This window comes from Cyclopterus lumpus, chromosome 8, assembly GCF_009769545.1.
Source record: "Cyclopterus lumpus isolate fCycLum1 chromosome 8, fCycLum1.pri, whole genome shotgun sequence".
Lineage (NCBI taxonomy): Eukaryota > Metazoa > Chordata > Actinopteri > Perciformes > Cyclopteridae > Cyclopterus > Cyclopterus lumpus.
In genome coordinates, this window is record NC_046973.1 from 15,511,292 (window position 1) to 15,536,094 (window position 24,803).

Consider the following 24,803-nt stretch of genomic DNA (forward strand, 5'->3'; position numbering starts at 1 on the left):
AAGCCCTGTCTGCGGTTCTCTGGGAAGTGTTCTTAGTGACAGTTCTCATGTTCTAACGACTTATTACTGTACTGGCTGTGTACAAATCTCGTAAGCTCACGCACGCTTATTCTTCACAACCAGCTCGCCGCATGCTAAGGGGACGCACACGTGAATCACACACATGCACATACAACACACCACATCAGCACATTCACTATGATACCTGGATATATTAGCCAGCCCTGCAGCAGGTCAGTCAGAGAGCCAGCCTGCCATTTCTCACCTCTCTTTCATTCTGCAGAATTGGAGGACAAAGAGTTAAACAACAATTTCCCCAGAGCTCTGCTGCTCAGTGAAGGAAGAAAAGACAACGTGTAAACAGAGGTTAAAGACCAAACCATGTTCAAGGGTGACAAAGCGCAGCTGAACATCTTCACTAAATTGTATGTAAAGTATCCTCCTCTTGGCTGATGCTGATAGCGTGAGCGTCATCAGCTAATAAACATTTAATGGTCTTGCATTCATAGCATGCAACTGTAACCAGCTCATTGCACACAATAAGGCTGATTAGACGGCACATGTGACATAGCGTGCCAAGCGGTTACGACACGTCGCAATTGCTTTGGTATCCGGATCCAACGTGAAAACATGGCCCCCTGAGCGTGAAGGAACACCAGGCGGACTCACCTTTTAATTGAATGAGCCCCGGTCGGCAAAGTCAGAGTTATTATGTCTTGTAGAAATGCGACGCTGTCGCATGCTTTAGTAAACAGGGCAGACGTCAGGCTTGGTGGAACCGTGGCTGCTGTAGTGTGGAGGAACACATGGCCTTAGGGTATTCTTTGTGTGTGCGTGTGTGTGTGTGTGTCTCTGCGTGTGTGTATGTGTGTGTGTTGCTCATTTCCTCTGGAGTCATGTCCTTTACTGTTTCTGCATTCACCTGGTTATTCTGTGCATTATAGAGCGCGTCAGCAGGAAATCACTGAGGCAGGGAGGGCTTAAAGCAAATACAAATTAATTTCCTCCGCACATGTATAAAACAACTCCTCCCCAGACTCACACATTTCCCTCCTCTGTGTTCTAGCACGCGCACACAGGCTCGTATTTCATAGATACTTTGCAGATGCCGTGGGCAATTCCCCTCCGATCTTAGCCTTTTTCCTTTCCCATTTTCCTTTACAAATGCGCCATCTCCCCTTCACTCACCATCCTCAATTTTTGACTTCCTTGTCTTCTTTGTCCCCCCCACCCCCCTCTCTAAACCACCTCAGTGGGTGCCAAGCAGTCACAGCAGTGGCTTGATCCTGGCACTTATGAAAGGAGCTCTTTGATAAGCCTCGGCCAGGAGCAACACAAGGGAAGCAATCAGAGACACAAACTCAACTAGAGATGAGGCATCTATTGCGTTTGCGTGTGTGTGTTTGTGTTTGTGATGTTGTTTTTGTTTCTTTGACCTGTACAACTTTTATCTTGAAAGAAATAAATAAAAATAAAATCCTTGAAAGTCTATTTTCTTCTTCTCTTTTTTGACTCTTCCATGTTTTGTGGTTTTCCCTTGTGCACTTCTGAAACATTTGGAGACACATTTGTTCTCTCTCCCCGTCTCTTTGTACCCAGGGAGAACAACAAAGCGATTACAAGCGTTTGAGGTGTGTTTGGATGTGGCTGATGTCTGGACACAGTCAGGTTGTGGTTTCCTGTTCTTGCCCTCCGCTCACTTATTGCGTTTCAAAAGCGTTCTCTTTCATCACAGTGCGATCAGCTGTGCTGTATCTGAGCTCTTTTTCAATAGAAATGAACATTACAGCAGTCACATCATAGTAGGATTGGCCATCATTTCTATTGGTTACAACATTAAATTAAGATGATAGTTTTATATGATTATATTATTATAATTATATATTTTAATTTCAATATGTCATCACAATACACTAACTAAGGCTTGCACAGATGGATTTTAGAGTCTAATATGTACTCAAATAAGGTTCTGGTGAGTGCATAATTATTTAAAATGAGATTGTCAATTATTCTACACCATATGTAGTCTATTTCGAGGCAGAGGGCATGCGACTTGTGTTGGCTTTACTAAACTATATCTACCTGTTCAGTGCCACGCAGCAGACAGACACACAAAGTTTGACTAGACGGTGAACACAGTGTTGTATTTAGCAGCTAAATAGCCACATATTTCTCTTAAGGAGTCGGTGGAGACCAAAAACAGAGCTAAAAGGACTGAATATTAAGCTTGGATCAAAAATAAATGCCACTGTTGCTCCGTTACTGCTGGATGTGTAAATAAACATAAGTTAAAAGGTGATGTATGTCACGGTTGTGTTCACATCCTCTGAAAAAAAGAATCAGTTTAAAGCATTTAATTAGGATAAAATACCAAAACAATGACCAAACCTGCAAAGTTAACACAATATAAGCACACATTATGCATGTATTTCAAAATGTACTCACATTTTTTTCTTCTATTCTGTAATACCTGAACACATTAGTGTGTCACACTATCGCCCCAGGTCCACTCCCCATTGAGCCGTGCTACAACCAACCAGTGCAAAGGAAAGGTTAAGAACGTGTCTGGTTTCCCAACTTGCCAGCAATGCCACATGTGTTGGCTGGAACGAATAACACCCGAGGGGCTACAACCCCAACCTCCGCGGTGGATACGAACTTTACCCCCTCACTGTTTAAAAAAATCGGACATCCAGAAAACTTAGCATTAAAATCTGTCTCTAACACACGCAGCAAATCAGGATTTCACAAAATGTCACTCCGATTAAAATAGGTGTTATCACGACTGACAACAACAGTCTGGATTCTCTCTCCACATGCTCCAACAGATCAAGCAAACCATCTCCACTGATATGAAACGCAGCTGTCACGGTAGTAAACTCCCTCACCGTGTTGCACCTCGTGCTCCCCTTTTGCCTCTCTATTGCTTGTCTTCCACGTCTATCTCATCTCTCTTTCATCTCCACCGCTCTCTGTTTGTCCTCCCTCGTGTGCATTGATCTCTGTGGTTCAGAGATTTAGAGATTTGGGGCACAGTGACCTCACTGGCAGTTATAGCCGACAGGTGTGAAGAACAAACAATGGCCCCCTAAACAAACCCCAAAACCAATTTAGGGAATGTGTGCTTCCTTATATAGGCAAACTCCATTTCTGTTATGAGGAGTAAAACAAAACAGGCAAATTTGCATTGCAGGCACACCTGGTGTGCCGGCTATTTGGGTATGTCCACAGACTATGCTCAGTGATAAATTAGATAGCCAACTCGTGATGCCATAAGTTTGCAACTGCAGTTTAATGATGATGAAGAGAGAGAAATGCAGCAACAAAAAAATGGAGATATGTCAAGTGTAGTGATGACAAATAGTCAGGCATCCTGCTCATTGATCCATCTCAATCCGTCACAAGAGCTCAATCCAGTTCAGGCACAAACAGTCCGATCTAAACCCGGAATGGGCAACCATGTGAAAGCCAAGAATCTGCACATTTATATTCCAACTAATGACTACACCTTCTAATTCCACTGATGAGTACAACTTTAAACAGAGAGGTGGAGCTGATCATCGAAAACACCTGGTGGATTAAAATCCTGTTGACTCTCCTTGAAGGCACATCGTCCCATTAATCCAAAAATGTGTTCACGTCATAACATAAAAAGCTATAGAAAAGATAAACAACTACTATGAACAAACAGCATATACTGTATATGGCTTGTATGCATCATCATATAGGACATATGTGTATTTCTGTATATATACATATATATATACCTTACAATAACTCTTTGTCAGGTTCCATTAAGCCTTTATCCATTACCCTTTTCACCCCCCCCCCATAAGGCCCGCGGCTGCTGACCGTGGTTCCCCTAGCCCCAGGCTAACCTGTTAAACTAAACCCATGGTTAAGTTGGAGAACGATATATGCAATGTCTGAGGCAACATAGGTGGGCTCTGGTTAACACCCTTAAGCCATGTTTCCATCAAGAGGTTCATCTTAGTCCTGGGACTACTTTTCAAAGAACTTCGGCCCATTGTTGTCGGCGTTTCTAAAGCGGTCCAAAGACGAGACTGTGGCAGGGGGCCGCCGGTGGTCACGTGGGGTAAACACTGCACATTGTCTCACTGCAATGACATTTGCAATGCTGCATTGTTGTATACTGAAAGACTCTGAGTGTAATTAATGAAATGCTGAGGAAGAAAATTAAACTAAGAGCGTTCGTCTGTTGATTGTTTGATAGTTATTTATCTGTGCTTCAGAACGTAGGCGCTATGAAACAAATCAGAAAATAATTTGTCTTCCATTCACAGCAATGCAGCGCTGTCCCTCTCTCTTCTCCCGCTCGCACAATCACTCTGTCTTCTTTTTATTTCTCTCTCTGTCTCTTTTAAAATGAGGGGGGGAAGCTACATACATTCACTTTTCATGTCGGCAGACAAATGGTTCTAGCTTTAACTCTTTTTGTTGGGTATAGGTTGAACCCATTACAGGGTTCCAAGCGGGACCTATAAAAAAAAGGTCCTATCGGGAACCGAAAGAGGTTCTCTTATAGGGACAGGTCGGAGAACCCTATATCATATAGATTGTTCTGACCTCATTATTAATCTTCATTAGATTGTGTGTGGTGTTGAGCTACCAGCTGTACCAGCCAGAGATATCAATTGTTACCATTGACTCTGTGAGGCTGACCCTTTTTTACCAATCAGCTGTTCATAGACAGACGTGCCATATTCTCTCCATCCAACTTGAGTGATTTGTCCATTTTGTGTTCTGAACTGTATCGAGACCAAAAACACTGGAGACCGACCTCTCTGCAAAAACAACACATATTTCACATGATGACTATGTTTGTTTGCCATCTACATTCTGTGTCATTTGCTTTCTTACTTCACCATTCATCACTCGAATGGATGAAAATGTCAAACAAATGACATCACTGCTGCATATAGATTTTTTTTCTTCTCCAAACCAGGACCGTTGATTTGATAAAAAAAAAACACGAAATCAATAACTAAAAAAAGACACCAGTAAGAAACGGTGTCAATGCATTCAGGTGGTGAAGAGGGGAATAAAATAATCGAAGAGGAGCGCCATTGTCGGAAGAAGTGACCCTATGTGATGTGCCAAGACCATTAAAACGTTTTTAAACAGTGCTTCCTTAATGTGACGTGCCACTAAGACCATTAAAAACTGTTCTTATGTGTTATTGTAATGTTTAATTTATATTATGCAGGTCAAGCTGTTGGCTTATGAATCCCTTTCCTGGCATAAACTTTTGTAATTAGCACCTTTTTTTATTGGAGAAGGTGTTAGCACTGCCTGGTATAGCAGATTACATGTTGCCTTGTGTCTGTGCACATATATGCATGACTCTCGAGAACCCACCTCCAGGAAAAAAAAGAAGAAAAAAAAGATTGTCTTTCCACGGCTCCATCTTTATTTTTAGAGTCTGGATGCTGATGAGAGAGAGGAGAAAGCCAAGGAGTGAGAAAGGGCATCAAGACTGGGGACAAGGAGGGAGAAGAAATGCTGTGTGATGAGAGTTCTTCCTCTGAGTGAGCCGGAGAGAGAGAAGGGGACGTAACCACACCAACCTCTCACTCGATGGGGGAGCAGAGGGGAGGAGGGGGGGGGGGGGGGGGGGGGGGGGGGGCTCCGCTGCTACTGCCGTATAAAAAGCCAAGCCTGAGAATCCGGCACCACAAACTCATCACACATACACACACACACACACACACACACATGCACACACATATCCAGTGGCTGCTCTGTATCTTTCACACTCACCCACTCTCATCCTCTCTCTCTCTCTCTCTCTCTCTCTCTCTCTGTCTCTCTCTTTCTGTCTCTCACTCCACTCCTCTGGGATCTGCATCCTTCTTGCTTCTTCTCACAAGTCAGATTGTGTTTTCTAAGTACGGGCTGAATGTCTCCCTGTGTATGCTTGGGTTTCCGTTGGTCTTTTTGCATGTGTGAGTGACTGCATGCCTACTTTAATGTGACTGAGCGGAACAGTGAGGAGTATCAAGTGTATGTGGGTCTCTGTCTCACCCTCACACACTCGCCGGTCCTCTTGCAGCTCTTCTCGGGATCTCTGGATCCCGTTCGACGGTGACAGGCTCCCCACACCAAGCAGTCACCATTTCCGCCCCCGGGAGACCCACGCTGGCAGCGCAGCCCCTTCCCCGACTCAGCATCGGGAGGAAGACCCTGGTGGCGGCTGCCGTAGGGGTTATGCTGGTCCTGGTGCTGGTGGTCCTCATCCCCGTGCTCGTCAGCTCCGTGGGTACCGATGCCAGCCACTATGAGATGCTGGGCACCTGTCGTATGGTGTGCGACCCCTACCTGAACAAGGGCACTCCGGCCAGCAGCACCAGCTCCACCGGTCTCCAGGCTGAGGCAGAGGCGTTAAGCGACCACGGCAACGTGCTTCCACCCTCCACCTTACTGCAGGGCCCACAGGGGAAGCCTGGCAGGCCAGGCAAGCCCGGACCACCGGGACCACCGGGAGAACCGGGTCCACCGGGACCCTCGGGACCTCCTGGTGACAGAGGGGATCAGGGACGGACTGGGATTTTGGGTCTGGGGGGGAACGGAGCTATCAGCACGGCCACCTACAGCACAGTGCCTCGGGTGGCCTTCTATGCGGGGCTTAAGAACCCCCACGAAGGCTACGAGATCCTCAAGTTTGACGACGTGGTTACCAACCTAGGCAACAACTACGATGGCATTGCGGGCAAGTTCATCTGCAGCATACCGGGCACATACTTCTTCATCTACCATGTGCTGATGAGAGGAGGAGATGGCACCAGCATGTGGGCAGACCTTTGCAAGAATGGCCAGGTTAGTGCTTTAAAAGTTTTAAAGAGTTTCCTTTAGTGTTAGCATTGCCTGACTGCCCTGGTGCTCTCCTCTTGTCCCTCGCTGCTTCCTCTGAGGCGCTCTCTCTTAGAAAAAAAAATACAAATCAACACCGTGGGGAAACCGATCATGCAAAAAAAATACCAGGGAATAAAAAGTGACATTGTGAGGCAAGCGTGCGCATCTGCCGTGTGCCTCCAAAGCCCAGAGCGCACAGCTGTGGCGCTCGGCGCGCCTGGAGACAGCGACGTGTTGGCTGGCCGCAGCCCGCGTCCCCTCTTCGCGTGATGCGTCCTGACATTGCCGTGTTCCGCGCTCCAAAGGACGGTCACAGTTTGTGGGTTGAGCCGGCGGGTGGGTGGGCGTGGGGGGGAGCGCGCGCCGATCTGTTTGCCGTTACGCAGTAAAATGTAGAACTTTTGGCAATTCCGCTTTTTTTCTAAATTTCGATTGATATCTAGAGGAATTTACGACATTTCGTGTATTTTACGAGTTATTCTATTTAATTTCTAGTTGTTGTTTTTTAACAGTCAAGCTATTATTATTACAATTATTACTATCAAAGACAAAACGGCGTGTGCAAGCTCTTACTTTGCGTTTATGTTGTTACTTTTATCTCATATAACTTTTAGACTATGTGGGCTTTAGTGGCTTAAAACGAATGGGAAGTGGGGAATCTTCGACATTGTGCACATACCGGTGTGTGTGCCAGTCCACCGGATTGTGCTGACTGTCCACCGCGCTGCACTCATCCGTCTTTGCAGTCGCGTTAAATGCATTAAGTCGTCGACATGATCTATTCTCGGCTTCTTTGATGCATCGTTTTAATGGGGCTTTATTTTGCGCCCCGGAGGGTCTTCTCAGGTTGGTTAATGTGTGCCTTCCGATCAGCCGTCAGATCTCTTGTCATTCAAAGTTGCTCTGAAATACGTGTTGCCGGTAGAACAAGATGGGTGTTCTCTTTCTTTGCTCTGGCTGCAACTGCTTTTCCTTTAGTTTTTGGGCCGTATTATGACAAACGTGAAAAAGGAAAACATTTATGAATGAATGAAAAAACTGCTTAACCACTTACATTTTTTTTTAAAAGGCTTATGCTACAATACGTTTTTTACATTTGATCCAGCAAGTACAATTTCAGTGATATGCTCAAAAAACATGCAGCATTAACATATTTTATTAAAGATTTAATTCTGCGTTAAAGTGTATTTGTTATGTGATAATAAATCAAGAGGAAGTAGAAGTTGAGGGGTGGCCTATTGCATTTCACACATTGCCATGCTTCTCTAATTTTTATTTCTCAGCTGCACTTTCTTTCCACCATAATCTTTACACCTAAAGGGAATTATACACATGGAGATGCAGTACTGTAATGTGATATGACACCATAAGTGAGATCCCACTTACGATACAGTGCACAGGGAACACATCATTTGTAGCCCTTTTCATGAACACTTTGGGATTTCTGATTCACCGCTGTCAAGTTATTCTACAGTCAGAGACACAGAGCTCTGCAATGAGATGAGATACGTAATAAATGTAATGTAATAAAAGTTAAAATCTGATCCTGCAACTGGCATTTCAAATCATGTCCCAGCAGCTTCTGCGACCTTTTTCCCCATCTGCTGGTTGTGAAATAATGTTATTTTCTCAAGTTTCTTTATGTATTCATATAAAAAATCACATCAATAGACAGATAATTAGATTAAAGCAGAAATATATTGGGGTCTTACAGTGTAAGTATACGTATATGTGCACATCATAAATCATAAATCATAAATAAATAAAGAGCTGACATCGGCTGTGTAGGGTGAAGCTGCAGTCTCACCAAGGCAACCAGAGGGCAATTCCTTTACCCTCGCCAAGTTCACAACCAGCAAGAAAAAGGGAGTTGCATGCCTTCTATATATAATGTCTCACTCAACAGTAATGTTTATGGGTGGGCGTAAAAGCGTTGATATATAAATCGGGGAAGAAGAGCATATGTTCCTATAAAACGCCTTCTGTTCCCAGGAGGAGGTTGCGGAGGTACTTAAGTTAGACGAACGCAATGTGCATCTCCAGAGACCCGCGTAATGTTCATAAAGTGGTAACCGGGTCTATTTCTCCAGCTTATGCAGAAACACGCCGTCCTCTTGCCGCGGTGTTTATTAGCTCGAGTGTTTGGCTGATGGAGAAGGCCCCAGAGCCTCAGTCTGTGTAAGTGACTGTGAATGGTTATAAATGTTTGGCCAACTTACGATACATCATTGATGAGGTGCCGAGAGTCAAAGTGAAGCTCCTACAGTTACACTGGTGCTTTCCTCAGCTCATTAAGGCTGCAAAAAAAAGCCACACTGTGGGTCGGGACAGGGGAGACTGGAGAATTGTAGACAATACTCGTATTTTATCATCTTTTGGCTTCAGTGAAGCGATGGGTTTCCAGGCCCTGCAGTGCTGTTTCATTCCAGCGTGTGCTCCTCCCACTCAAGGGGCTCTTACAAGCTGTGTCTCCCATCAGCATCCATAGGTTACTTTGTTTCTTCTCCTCCACTTCCACTTCCAGAGTGCGACACAAGAATCCCAGCACTTTTCCTCAAAACTTTGACACTTTTCAAGCTAGACCAAAAAGTGAGCTTCCTGGTAAACAAACAAAAAGGAAATCTATTTTCAGCGCTGGCACACTTTGCCACACACACTTTCCAAGTTGCCCTCCGCACACTCTTTTGGCTTCTTCGCCGCCCACTCTCTCACTCAGAGTGCCAAATATTCCAACCGATCCTAAAACCTCTCCAGTAAATCGATGCTTTGTCATAACCTGTGTCGGACACGTCGCGGGAGACGCAGCGGCAACAATGAAGACAAGTTGAATGGATGCAGTAGGAGGAGGATAAAGAAAAGAGGACAACCAAGGCATAGTTATTGTGCTATTGTGCCATCAAGTCTATTTAATTGTAATTAAAAAAAGCTTGAATCCGATCCAGGACGTGTTTGCACTCTCCATTCCCTTCTTAATATTGTTATTAATCCGCAAAACCGTTTCAGAGTTAATTAAAAGCAATGACTTCAGCGTCAGCCTCTCAAGAGGACCATAGTGAATAATCACTCTGTCTCCTCCTTTAATAAGCTTCAACGTCCTTCGTGCACATGGCTCTTCCTTAGCAATTACCGCTGCAGTCTCCTCCTCACACACACATGCTCACACACACACACACACACACACATGCAGAGCCCCCCCTCCCTCCCCTTTCACCACACCCTCCTAACCTAATGCCTCAACTCACCCCGACTGTGCACTGCCCTCCATCTCTCCTCTATGTCAGGTCTGCAGACGCTCACTTTTTTCAAAAGGAGCATAACGTTTTCATCTTAAAAAGGAAAACTTCTTTCAATTTTTTTCTTTAAAAAGCAGCACAACAGAAATCCAGATTGCTCTATCACAGAATCGATTTGTGAACACACAATGCCATCAGTATTCTTCATTGCCTTCAAGTGATGCATTGCTCTAGAACAGAATACGTTAAAGCATCCCTTTCTTAGATTTTGTTTTTTGGTCTCAAAGAAAAGAGAAGCGATGCTGTTTTTGTTATTATTTCTTTTACCTTTAAATGTTGCTCAAGTTCAGTCGCGTGTCAATTCCTTCTCACACCCCTCAGTTCATCATCGACACCTACTGGGGGGCACAATACTGTTTATCCTGCTGCTGTGTATCCAGGTGAAACCGATGCATTGTGTTTAGCGTGTGGTGTCAATCTCAACATCAAAAAAGTAGGAACAGAGCCATCTGGACCAGGCCTGCTCTCTTTGATTTGGTTATAAACTCTAATGAAAGGTGTGAATATTACATTCAACAGCTTGTCACTCAAAATGGGCCGGGCTCTTTATTGATTTTGAGGTGTTTTGCAATTTCCGTCCAAACGAGGTATCCGCGCACACGTACAGCAACACTTGGACTTGATTGATTTTTAAATTCTGGTAATGTTCAGACCTGCTATTCTTCATCGTGGCGTGACTCCGGCACTGAGAGGCCTCTGTGTGTCCGCCCGCTGTAACAGAGAGACTCTGTCTGGAAGAGACAGACAGGGTTTGAGAGAGCCACCCTCAGTCCCTCTGCCTCTTTGCCCGCGGTATTGATTCCCGTTTGTGTACGTGTGCGTGCGTCTCTCTTTCCTCCTTCTGACAGACCCATTTCTTTCTGTGTGATGTATACTGTGGCATATCTTCTATAATCAGCCCGAGAGGTAGCGGAGGCGGACCTTTGGCCTTGATCTGCGGTGTAATTGGACATTGGATTTGACACTCCGCCGAGTGGAACATTAGAGCTGGTCTAATTAGGTGCGAGGGCTATCAAATGAAAATTGGCCCATGTTGTTAGGAAATACCACACAGATTGGAAATGTCAAGATGACACAGGCTGTCATCTGCAGGAACGGGCAAGGAAATCATTTATTGGTGAAGTTTCCAAACTTGCCTCGGAAACTGCCCACCACTTGTTTGTAATAATTGTAGTCCTTTAAAACATTTTACATTGAGCTCCACAGATAGAGAGACATTAGTGCACACACTCACCGCTCCGGCATCTCAGCTTAAGTAGCTCATGAAATACTGCTATAATGTCTCGTGTATTCGTGAGAGCGAAAACATACGGTCTGAAATAGGCTATGGATTGTCTCCTGTGGCCGACTGACTCAAGGATGCTATGGTGTTGACTCACAATAGTTCTTCATTATAATGAGGTCCCTATGGGAGATGGACAAGTGCCCCTGGCCCTCTTATGCAAACATCTCTCTCTCCGTCTCTCCCCACGCCCCTGACATTTAGCCGTCCCCCGAATTCAGTCTTCAGTGACACCCACAATTATCCTCTCCGTCTTCACGGGAAAGCAGCAAGTCAATGGCTTCAAATGACTCACAGTCTGCTACATAAATCAATGTGTTTAACACCTTCTACCTCTCCCCTTAAAATAAAGAAGAAGAAAACAGGTGAGACAGTAAGAGAGAGGATGAATCAGCTACTGTATGAAAAATGCATGTCATAGCAAAGCTGACAGTCTGCCTCTCATCCAACACTTGTACAGAAACTCTCTTCCCCTCATTTTAAAGGAGTCTTTCTTTTTTTTTCGTTTAAGAAGAAAGGGGAAATCTCAGTGCCTCAGGGTTACTAGGAAGCACACTGAAAGAAAAACAGGCTTAGTGTGAACAAAGGTTGAACATTTTGCTGTAAAAGTCTCTTTTCAGACAATGCCGGGAGCAGTGATTGTGGTCTCGGGTGTTGGGGGCTGGAGGCACACAGCGGTGTGTATCTCAGTAATTAACTGAGCGTGATGAGTCAGACACAACAGAGAAAAGAGGCTGGATCGCAGGTCAAAGTTTTCCCCACCACTGGTTCCTCTGACAAGCCTCAGTGGCTCTTTCCAGAGGAGCTGTCTTGATTCCTTCTTTGTCGGCCCGCTGATACAATTGCAACACAGTTGTTCTGGCCTCTGAATGGTTTCTACAGTATTTGGATTGAATATTGGTGAGGAACTAATGCCTGATACCAGATTCCCCATTCAGCAAATCCATAAACAGCGAGAAGTTTGTGCAGCAAAGTCATTCTGTTTCAAAGGAGGCTGAGCTGGTACAAAAAGAACAGCTGGTGAAATTAATTCAGGAAGCCTTTTCCTACTCTCGTCTGACAGATGGCAAATCTCCTCTTACCATTTCATTCCTCTTATCATGTTTTCACTTAAGTTCTGCCGACAAATAGACCGGTAACACAGGGGAGACCTGCCGCTTTCTGACAAAATTCTCTCGCAAACCCCATTGTAGTTTCCTGTTCTCATTAGTTCTGTAAAATTGCATCTTGTGTGTGTGTCTGTGTGTGTGTGTGTGTGTGTGTGTGTCTTGAACGAGACTCAATAGCGTTGACAAGCTATCTAAGCTGCTATTAGGCATGCAGTTCACGGCTGGAATGTTCAAACACAATTAGACGGCAGTACACTTTGATTTAAAGAGGACCAATAGACCCGTTGATCCAAAATGGAGGCTCAACATCAAGTCAACAAATCCCTGTCAGCGAGACATGTCCTTGTCACGGCGACATAGCCTCATGTAAGATGTCCCAGTGGGACGTTATACTTGCTCCTCCTGCACCAGACACAACAGATACATCTTCAAATTGTCCCGCTTTTCATGAACAGCATGCTAAAAAAGGGTTTGAAACCGAAGCCCACTGCAGCTGCATGGGGGAAAAATAATGTAGAATGCCTTTGCAACAGAGGCAAAATGTGGGGCAAGTTCATCTCAGTCTCCTGACATAAACGCCTGTATTACTGCTATGTTCATATTCACAGCTACTGTATACAGTGCACACGATAAGAGAATCCACACTTTCCCTGGCACGCATTATCTATAAAGCCCAAGCACAGCCTTGAATTGTTCTGTGTCTCCACTCTGAATATTATTCAATCAAAGCCATCATGTTGACGAAGTGACGGATACGAACACGCGCTCGCAGCCAGAGGGGAGACAACATCGCCTGACACCCCATTTACCATGGCTGGAGCCGGCGCTCGCAGCCTCATGCTTTGTTTGCCTTGTCAAAGTTCCTCTGCATATTCAGCGTCAAGGTCACGCTCATCTCTCTGCCATACCCGGCCTCTGAACCTCATATCCCTAAGTTCCTAGTGTGCAGCGAAAACAGCTCCAATAGGAGCTCTCTGATCATTATTTCAAAAATAGTGAGGCTTTATTCATGCGCGCTGATCATTGAAAGCAAACAAAGGAGGCCCAGACTAGGCAGTTAGTCTCAGAAGAGGATAAGAAACCATTAGTGCAAGGAAACAAAACAAGACGAAAATATCATTGTGGAAGGACTGGAAGGATTCCAGGGAAGTTTGCTTTCATCAGGGCGTTGCTCATTCGGTCTATGCTAAAGGAAAAAGTTATATTTATATTGTCCTCCTCTTATCAAAGAAAAAAACACAAATCATGTACAGAAAGATGGCTTTAATTCCGCAAAGAGCAAATGAATAGAATAATTTAAAGGTATGACACATCTGTGACATTGCCAGAGGTTCCCAGGTCCATGTGTGAACACCTGGTAAGCAAATATTTTCAAAAAGTTTCATTAAAATCCCAACTGACAAATCCTCCTGAGCCATTGTCAGCCGCTCCCTCGCCAACCCAAGGCGCAAACCCTCTAATAGGATGTTGTTGACTTTGCACGCTCGGGGAGCATCAAATCATATTAATATGCTCTGGACGCCGGCATCTCAGAATCAGAACAGGAGGCTTTGTTTGCACATCGATATGAGCTGCGCTAGATTTAATCAATAGGATAAACAATAAAAAAAGTACAATATTCCATATTATTCCTTCATCTTAAAACCTCTCCTCGTTTTAATTATTCAGATTAGCCGGTACGGCACTCTCACATTAATACAAACGTGACTTTCACTATCAATGGCATGTTCAAAAGTTTCAGACACCCTCCAGAACTCTTTTAAACATAAATAGGGTTTTCAAGTAAAGTCTGATGGTCATTGGGACTGATATGTTGCTGTATATGAATATATGAATCTCCCAATGTCGTGCACAAACGCTCTTTTTCAATTCGTCAGGGTCACACTGGAGGTTCTGTAAAGCCCCGTCATTGCTCATTTCATCTTCCGCTACAACATTGAGTTTTTATTTTTTAAATCACGAACAAAAAACCCATTGAGATGGCTGAAGGAGAGTCGACCTCACTCCTCTCTGCTTCATAGTGCGATGCGGTGAACTGAGAAAGAAACGTTGTTCTCTCTCTGAAAACCATTCTGAGAACGTCTGACGAGTCCACAAGAAATCTAGCAAAAATATTCCTTTTACGACTAAATGCTTAATAATTTGAAGGCTATATTTCTGAGCGAAAGGTATATTTCTATTACGGTGAAAAAAGTTTGAGGAAAATGTTGCAGTCCACACGCTCCGTGTTGTATTTAATGTTGAACCATATGAATATTGGCCATAAATAGTTGTTCTTCTCAACACTGTGGCAGCACTCACACTGTTGATTTATGGGGATGTCAGCAGACCTGCAGTAAGATGAGGTGTTCTGTAATACAATGTTACCAACATACTGCAGCACTCAGCCCGGCCTTTGCTCGCTTCAATGTAAGGAGTCACAGTACAGCACCTTACCACTCCAATGCTTTTCATAGTCGCGGTGCAGCAAAGGCTCACTCTGGCCTCTGGTGTCTGTTTGTCATTGGGCCGCTTGGGGAAACAGCACTTAAGACTCTCACATGCTTCTCTTGAGAAATGGTCTGCTTTCTGTAGCAGACTTTTTTATATATTGTACCAGCTTGCCGTTAAATGGAAGGACTACTTTGCCGTGGTCTATCACATGCTGTAACAGAAAGGGACAGAGAAATCTACAGATGCAAATAGACAGTTTTGCAAAATAAACATTTACATGTGTCTTTTTTTTCCACTAGTCTGGAAGAAAAAAAAAATTCTTTAAAGTGACCAGTGCGTGAAAAACAATTGTGTCTTTCCCTGAATGAAACGTAGCTTGACAGAATCCATAGAAAAAGACTTAACGCAGTGAAGTGTAGAGTTAAAACCCGGCAATAATAAACAAAAAATGGACTAACAAACCTCCAATAGAAAAACTTAAAAATACAGAAATAAATCTTCAAATCATTGATAGGAATTGTGGCAAAAATCTAATAATATATTCATTTTTAATATATTTTAATGTGAGGAGAACCGGTTAGAGGCTCCCTGTTAGGTTTGGCGACAACGAAGCAGTAGATCTGTGTCAGTAGCTGGCCTCTCATAACATTTGTCCATCCATCCATCCATCCATTATCACCCGCTTATCCGGGGTCGGGTCGCGGTGGCAGCAGGTTCAGCAGGCCGACCCAGGCTTCCCTCTCACCCGCAGCACTTTCCAGCTCATTCTGGGGGATCCCGAGGCGTTCCAAGGCCAGCCGGGAGATATAATCCCTCCAGCGTGTCCTCGGTCTTCCCCGGGGCCTCCTACCAGTTGGACGTGCCCGGAAAACCTCTAATGGGAGGCGTCCAGGAGGCATCCTGACTAGATGCCCGAACCACCTCAGCTGACTCCTTTCGACACGAAGGAGCAGCGACTCGACTCCAAGCTCCCCCCTGATGTCCGAGCTCCTTACCCTATCTCTAAGGCTGAGCCCGGCCACCCTACGGAGGAAGCTCATTTCGGCCGCTTGTATATTGTCAATACGCTTATTGTGTGTGCTCCTTTAATAGGCCAATTGATTATTGGCCATCCTCGATGCCGCCTGTTGGGTCAGCTTGTCGACACCCGCTCGAAACGCAAAAGAAATGGCCACAATGGACTTTGGAGACCCGATAATGAGCCACAAGAAAATACATCAAGTGCACGTAAACTATTGATTTTGATTCAACCTTACTGACCATGTTAAGTGACTAATTGGCTTATTTAACCAATGGGTACTCTAAATCATGTACAGTGCTTTCTCTTTTCATCTCCAGAGAAAATAATGATTTATTTTTGTAGGATTCTATTTAAGCAACGCCTGAAGCAGTTCTCCTCGTTAGCCATTGTTTAATAGCACTGAGATTCTGCACAGACTGGAAGCATTTGGAGAGTGGCACATATTCGGTTGCTCTGCTCTGAAACAGTGCCTATTAGGTTAACGTGAACATTTTCATTTAGCATCTATAATAAGAGCACCGTTTAGGAATTACCACCCTTTTTATGGCCAGTTTTAAGTGACCAAAGGTTACCTGGCAGATTAACATGAATGTAAATTAAGTCAATGTTTAGTTCTGAACCCTCCATTACAGTCCATTACTATCAGCAGTTTATGGCCCATTTAAACCCACCAGCCTGGAGAGGCTCTGCCAGGCCTGTATTGCTGACACATTTACTTCCTGCTTGTTTTGGGGGCTTTTTGCCTTCAGTCTGGTCTTTGATGCTACAGTATCCTGCAAGCTGGACTAAGATGAAGTTGATATAGAACACTGGCCGTAAAAAAACCCTTGGTTGTCTGAATGTTAAGGCTCATCCTCCTGCAGCATGTCCAATTTGTAATGGTGAATGGTGAATGGACTTGTATGGCGCCTTTCTCGTCTTCTGACGACTTAAAGTGCTTTCCCACTACATGTCATTCACCCATTTACACCCACTCATTCACCGATGGCACAGCCTACGGGACATGGCCCGGAGGAGCTGGGGATCGAACCGCCGATCATCTGATTGAATGCATGTCTGTGTACGCGCGGGTCTATTTACTGGACTACTACGCATGTGAGAAAACATTATATAAAGCCTTTTTGTGGCTCAGCAAAATCTGATAAATTGCCTCAAGTGATGTCAGTTTAGCGGACTGAGTTTATCAGACCTGTAGAGCATTAGAGCGTTGAATTGTGGGTAATGTAGGCGCCAGATTTTGACAACCAAAAAGAGTGCATGGAATAAAAAAAGATGATATCTCTGGTTCTGCTGATATTGATCATTCTCAGTATTCGTTGTGTCGGCCCAGAATAAGGTTTATGTTTAAGACTGTTGTGGAGGATCATATTTAACTAGGCCTCAGCAGACAAAGGCACACACTGTGTGCCGTATCCAGTCCTTCATTGTATGTTAGTTGTATGTCTACTCACACTACTTAAATTGTCTGCTCATTGTATTCTGCAAAAAGATGACAACCAGTTCTTTAAAGATGCCACAGGAGCTATTTTGTATTATATATAATATGTACAATTAGTCTCTCTGTCACACGCACACACACACACGCACACACACACACTCACACGCTTGAAAACACAGCCATTGTTTGGTATCGCAGCTACTTTCCTCCCCAGAGAGAGAGAGAACATGTTCATCGTGAAGGTCTAAATTCACCCGGACAGGTTATTTAGAAAGCGCTCCAAAATCTCCTATAAGCCGGACTGGCAGAATACACACACACACACACGCACACACACACACACACACACACGCACGCACACACACACAAACACTCACGAAAGCAGAGATAAACAAAACAATTCTCTACATGCAAACTACTTCCAAATATTCTTGTTAGGCCTCACTATATATTTTAAAATATTTCTTATGTTTCTTTTCTAAAATGTTTTCGTCATTTCCACCACAAAGCCAGCCTTTTTGTTGCGTTTCTGAGACTTTCTCCTCCTGTGGACCTTTTGTTCCAAGGTTGAGTGTTAGGTGTTCCGTGGAAGGCTTGATTGAACCCATAAATCTGCTTGACAGAAAGGCCTGAGGTTTGACTGACCCTCTGGTTGGACCTGTAGGTTTAATATCTATATGAAGAACTATTTGTGCCATTGTGTCCAGTAACTCACATCACTTCAAAATGAAAAACCTTTTGATGTTTTGTATTTCAAAAGATTTCTCTCTCAGGAATGTGACTCTCTGGTGGTGCAGCAGCACAGGGATGCTTTCAGACCATGTGACAGTTTTTAGGTTGTTGGTTTATAGTTTTTGGTCTCATTTGTTTTCTAGTCAGTCATCAGAATATCTAATAACCATATCAATAGATATCAATATCTTTACACCATGGAAGACTAGCTTTTGGTGGAGAGCTGACATTTCTGGAAGGAATTTATTCACGTGAAATGTGCTTTGTCTTCTCATGAACGCAAAAAAATCAATACTAAATAAAAACTCTTCTAATTCCCGAACAGTACGTGTATTTCTCTGCCAAAAAATGCGGATGATTTTCTAGAGGATTGTGCAGCCTTGGTGTGAGAGGAGGACAACCTATTGTGGTGTCTTCCTAAATGAATGAAGTCACTGGGCCGATGTGTGCTGTCGCTAACAAGCCTATTTCTCCTCCGTGTTCGCCCAGGTTCGTGCCAGCGCCATCGCCCAAGATGCCGACCAGAACTACGACTACGCCTCCAACAGCGTCATCCTCCATCTGGAAGCGGGCGACGAGATATACATCAAACTGGACGGAGGCAAAGCCCACGGAGGGAACAACAACAAGTACAGCACCTTCTCCGGCTTCATCCTCTACGCCGACTGAGAACAGACAGACACAGAGACAGTCAGACAGGAAGAGATTGAGCGAAAGGAGTTGGGGGGGAGGGGGGGGGGGGGGGGGTCGGGGAGGTTGGGGGGGGAGATGGTTGAGTGTGTGTTAAGAGCTGGAATGCTTTCTAGTTTTCCCAATTCACTCCATCATCATGGACACCTCTGCTTCGTATTCATCAGCCAAGACGTCCAGGCTCTGTAGCCGAGTCTGGATGCAAAGCTCCTGAGGACACACTAAGTGTGGGGGGGGGAGGGGGGGGAGTGGGACGTGGGGTGGAGGTGGGCCTTTTTTTTTTTCTACACCCCTCGCCACAAGCTCCTCGCTTTCAGTGTCTCTCCTCTTCAGACCTGCTCCATTGCACAGAATTATCAACGACAATGAAAACCCCTGCAAAAAGTGGACGACCTCACCTCTTCTCTCCACAGCGGCGACAGGCGGACTCGATCGACTCAAACTCGTAGTGTTGTTCCGTGCAATTTTTCCTTAGAGTGTGTTTTTACTTTGTAGACATGCATAATAATCTACAAAAAAGGAGATAAAAAAATAATAGCTAAATAATATATTTGTCCCCTGTGAAGATATCCTGTTTGACTGAGACAGTGGATTTGTGAGATGTTATTTGTGATGCAGCTCAGACATCTAACAGCTGGATAAGAAATCTTTAAGGCTGTCAGTGTTTTGTGGCAGTGGGTGATTTTCTTCATCGCTGGGTACAGCACGGTAAATATATAATGTTTATGTGGAGAATAACAACACATTCTGCACTGTACCTCCCAATGTATCGGTAAAGGGAAACATCTCATTATGACAATATCGTTACTACTAACCACGTCAACACTCTTCGCAAGCATAAACACACACACAGACACACACACACACACACACACACACACACACGCATGCACACAGTGATGTCCCGCTGCTATTCAGATTAAAAAGTTAAAATCGTCTCCTCAATGTTCTACTTTTATGTAGGTGCTTTTGCTGAAGCAACATCTTGACCTAGTCGAAGAGCTCCTTCTTCTTCTGTGCTATGTGCTGACCTCCGAGCCTTCTCGTGCTGAAGAAAAAAACAAAAACAAAAAAAGTGGGGGGCGAGGGGGGAGAAAGTCACCAAGAAGGAGAGAGAGAGAGAGAGAGAGAGAGAGAGAGACTCATAAGTGAGTGAGATGGTGGGGAGGTGGAGGGGGCGTTCAAGCACAGTAACAGTGAGTGGGCGAGTTTTCTGTTTCAGTGTGACTGAGCTTCACTGGATTTCATCCATTCATTAGCTGCATACTCACTGACACACATGCATTATGGTAATATTTACTCAACATGGCGGCCTGGCAGCTTGCTTGAGAATTAAACTGATTGGGTGAGTGACTCGGTCAATCATGACTGCACATGTGTGTGTGTGTTTGTGTGTGTGTGTGTGTGTGTGTGTGCACGTGTGGGTACGTATGTGCAAACCAGTGAGCGTGTGCATTCTAGCATGTGCCGTGTGCCATTGTTCTTTTTTCAGAGTTATTCTGTGCTACAGCCAATGAGAGATATTTTCCTCAGCAGCCAATGAGATTGTGCTCTGTAAGGTGGGGAGCCGCTATAGATATGACGAGAAGAACAAACAGCTTGTAAATGAAATCTATGACATGTTTGTCTATCTTATCTTTTGGAATTGTTGAATACATTTAAATAATAAATGGGATTTTTTGAGTGACTTGTCTCACGAGAATTCTTGTATCCCAAATACGCTAATTAGGGGAAAGCGATCTGTAAAGAATCTCATTTGCTCTGAGAGACTAACGAACTACAGTGCAAACAACATGACTGACAATGTGTTTCTCGTCCTGTTTAAATTGAGAATTTTGTGCAAACATAAAAAAAAAGATTTATCTGCAAGTCCCTCATCGCTCTTTTCTCTCCAAAAACGAAAGTATATTTAGGGGGATGGGTGTCGAGGGAGAGATGTCTGTGTTTATGCTCCTAAAGTGATCCGTTGGAGCTTCTCTCCATCTGTAAAGGTGCGCTCGGAGATAAAGACCCTCCAACTTTAGCAACATCCCACAGTGGAGTAAAATGCTGTTCTTGAATGCTGATGAGTCCTTAAGGAAATGCAGGCTATTCCTCAATCGGCAATCACTGCGTCTTTTCCCAGATTCTCATCAACAGAGGCATGATATAACCGGCGAGAAAGTGTGGACGGAGGAGAAAAGACAGGGGGGAGGAAAGATTGGGCGAGATAGAAGAGAAGCGGAATATAGTTTGACAAAGACAGATGGAGACACAAGAGAAAGAGTAGGCCACAGAGAGAAGTAATGGGGAAGGTATAGATAGATAGATAGGCAGGGAGAGGGTAAGGAGAAAACATAAGGAAGACAGACAGAAGGAGAGGGGGGCTGGTTGCCGATTTATAGCGGAGAGGGAGGGGGCCTGGATTGTTTTCAGGGTAGAGTGATTCCCTGTCGGGGCTGTGTGAGGTGTCAGGAGAGATTAGCCGGTGTGAAGCTGGAGGAGAAAGCTTGAGCTAGCTCGGATTGGACAAGTGTCAAGGACTGGACATTCTTCAGATCTGGCAGGAATGGGATGTGACACTGGCTGCTATGCTGGTCCGCACTACTTTGCCATTAAGGGAGCCAGTCACCCCTCTCTGTATTATTTCATCCATTTCCCTCGAGCACATAACAAGTTAATGCACACTGGTGGGAATGAGAACGTCCCGTTTGATGGCACTAAATCGTTTCCACAGTCATTTTGAAGACGTTATTACTAAAAACAGGACCCATCGCCCGAACAAGAAGTTTCCACCAGCTGTGTTTTAGTGTTTGACATCAGGTCAGATTCTGTTTGAAATGTTCTGCTCGACACAGACGTGGGGAGTGGCCGCTCCTCAACACAAATGGACTTGAAGCTGTAAGAGCGTCTCGCAAAGGCAGAAGGGGAAAGAAGTAAAGGGGCAAAAAGGAAAATTGATTTCCTGTTCATGTTTGCCTTTTGACAAAAAAAGAAGAAAAAAAAGAAAAAGCATCCGCCTCGCAAAAGGGGGCAGGCAACACGGCTCATGGAAGAAAGTGGCTCTCGCATTGTCGCAGCTCGACTCTCAGAATGAAGAATAATACAGTGTGCATGCCAAAAATATCCAGAAACCAGGAGTGTGTGCAGAGAGGAGATGTCTATTGGACTGAATGCTGACCCAGTCTTACACATTGTTCATAAGTTACTTTTTTAATGCAGTACATTGCTTCTCTTGTCAATAACATTTGGCAGTATATAGCATTGCACACATTGCACACACACACCCACTAACACCCACTAACATCTGGCTTTTGTCTACAGTGGGAAAGGTTACAATTTCACGATACAAATGACTCTGCAGCGCTCACGGGTATTTATCTACTCCAGCTCCGATGATGATGGAAGTAAGACACCCGGGTGTAAAAGCTATCGCTGGCCCGTTTCACGACGTGTTGAACTGAAAGTATAACACATCAAATCAACAGTGATTGGGAAAACTATTAATCATACAATCAATGTATTCTCCTCAAAGCCACCGAACTCCAGTGAGAAAACAATGATTTCGCTGATCATCTAAAAACAGGATATTTTTGTCACCTGCATCTCCTCATGAGGGCAAACTGGGCCCAGGTGTGTCCACTCTACACCTGTCATTCATAACGCAAAATGGCAATTTAGTGTCCAAAATCCCAATTTTCTGCTCAATATTTTCTGTGTAATTATTCTAATGCACTGCATGCCAACGTCATGTTTGTAACGTTTAATCAAGTAAGGTGTGAGATAAAGTCTTCTGAATTCTGCTCTCTCATTTGTTTTACGCTGATTAAATCAAGGTGTTGATTAATGTGATCTTGATGGTTATATTTAATTGTATTAAGCGTCTTTAACGCCAAGGTTTCAACCTTCTGTCAAAGACGCACGTGTTGGCAGAAAATGTTGGCGGCAAGCTAACGTTTACAAAAGTGTTCCGTCTACGTTGATGACTTTATTATTCGGACACTCGAGCGCCATCCTTTTCTTTCTATGTTCAAGTCTGACCTTTTTCTTTTTCACTTTCTCTATTTCCCCGATGTTCTCTTCTCCTCCCCGTGCCGTGTCTTTAACATGGTATGACAAACACAAAGGTTAGGGAAGCAGACAGCTGTTACCAGACCGGCCTGCTCCTGCCGCCCCACAGCCTCTCCTGTATGAACACCCACAAGCACACACGGATACACACAGACACCTCTGCATTATAGTGCAGTCACACATTAACAGTGTCAACCTCGCTCTGTTTGCTCCCGCGATCGCACATGATTCCCTTTGTCAGTTCGGGTTGCGTCTGAGAAGGAGGCCTTTCCCAGTTGTCCCTGAATGGTCTGAAGCTGCCAGGCCAGGTGTACTCTGCAGTCACTCCCTCAGCCGGGGGGGGAGGCGGCCCGAGCTGAGCTCCCGAAACTCCTATTTGCACCTCGGACCGCGTGACCCCGTGACCCCCACCACGCCGCTCCGCTGCCTTCTATACACTTCTTTCACACTGCATCAACGTGGTACTGGCCACAACAGAATGGAAAAGTTAACTCACAGAACTTCAGGACACCTCTGACCTCCATACTTTCTTTTTTTCTCTCGCCAGGACTGTCTTACGCTCGACACCCCATTGTACGTTCAGTCTTTGTAAATGTTTGATCGCGGCCTGCGTTGGCCCCCCCGACGCGCCGCAGGCAGAAACCGACGGGATGCAATGCGGTAAATGTTCCTCGCATTCTCCGTCTCCTCCTCCCTCACAGTGGAAAACGCCGCCTTATATGCTCACATGTTGTAGTGCCGCATCCCCAGAGACCTCACTGTAAATAGAGATAAAAAAGCACAAACAAACATCCAACATGCCTTTTTTCCCCTTCAGCAGGCTGAGTGCATTAGTGGCCTTTTAAAGCACTGCCTCCCCAGTGTTTTGCACACACCCCAAAGAAGAACAAACTACTAATAGGGCTAAAAAACTGACACACTTTAAACAAAGATCAAACCATTTCTTGGCTGTGAGGCAGCGCTTGCTCCATTAATGGAATTCAATTATGTAGCCAAGACAAACAAACATCTTTGTAGTCAAACAGCAGCCCGATGTGTAAACGCTTGAGTAGAATGAGGACTACAACTATGTGAAAATACTCTTTTGCTTTTGATACAGTAGTAGGTGCTGCAGTCACTTATTCTGTCATTTTAATTAATCTAGATGTATTCCATCATCTGAAACAACAAGCATGACTTTGCCTGCTTCAAGTCAATTCTTTTCGCATGCAAACAGGAAATAAACGGCTTGGAATCTGAAGAAACAACAGCGATGTACGAGATGGAAAGAGTTGAGGACACTATACAGTATGAAACAGATTCGATCTACTGTTTGATTCCAGGAAGATACGGACGGGTTGTGGAGTGCATGGGCAACTTGCAGAAATGGAAGTATTTGTTTTCTTCATCTACAAAATGACCTCATTGGTTCGAATCGTGGGAGGCAGTAAGTTGACACCATGTGACTCTAATTGCAGCAAATCTGTATGTGTGCACGTGTGCGCTGCTGCGTGCACTGCTGCGTGCACTGCTGCGTGCACCACTGCTGCGTGCACTGCTGCGTGCACCACTGCTGCGTGCACCGCTGCGTGCACCACTGCTGCGTGCACCGCTGCGTGCGTGAGCGGACATCAGACCGAGCTGCAGGGTCCACGGCGCTGCGCCGAGGTGGATAAGGTCAGAATTGCAGAAGCCAGATGTCAAAGAGGAGATATTACCCTCCACATTACTCCCACGCAGCCAGGATACGCCGTTACATGGTGTGCTTCAGACATTAGCATGCGGATAAAATAAATATTGACAAGTGAGAGAAGTAGTCCCCTTAGCTGGTAAATTAAGATATCGTGAATAACGCACAGAACCTCTCGAGGACGTCTGACGGCGCAACCGTAAAATACGTAAT

General features: G+C 44.7%; 1 protein-coding gene across 1 annotated transcript; it reads left to right on the plus strand.

Moving 5' to 3' along the window:
- The first annotated feature begins 6,210 nt into the window (after positions 1-6,210).
- On the plus strand, positions 6,211-18,850 carry LOC117735188 (C1q-related factor). The gene is made up of 2 exons (XM_034539673.1): positions 6,211-6,837; positions 18,671-18,850. The coding sequence occupies exons 1-2, from the start codon at positions 6,229-6,231 to the stop codon at positions 18,848-18,850; spliced, it is 789 nt and encodes a 262-aa protein (XP_034395564.1). The 5' UTR covers positions 6,211-6,228.
- The last annotated feature ends 5,953 nt before the right edge of the window (positions 18,851-24,803 follow it).

Coding starts and splice junctions, on each gene's coding strand:
- LOC117735188 (XM_034539673.1), top strand. CDS start 6,229: ATGCTGGTCCTGGTGCTGGTGGTCCTCATCCCCGTGCTCGTCAGCTCC. Junction 6,838..18,670: donor ACCTTTGCAAGAATGGCCAG/GTTAGTGCTTTA, acceptor GTGTTCGCCCAG/GTTCGTGCCAGCGCCATCGC.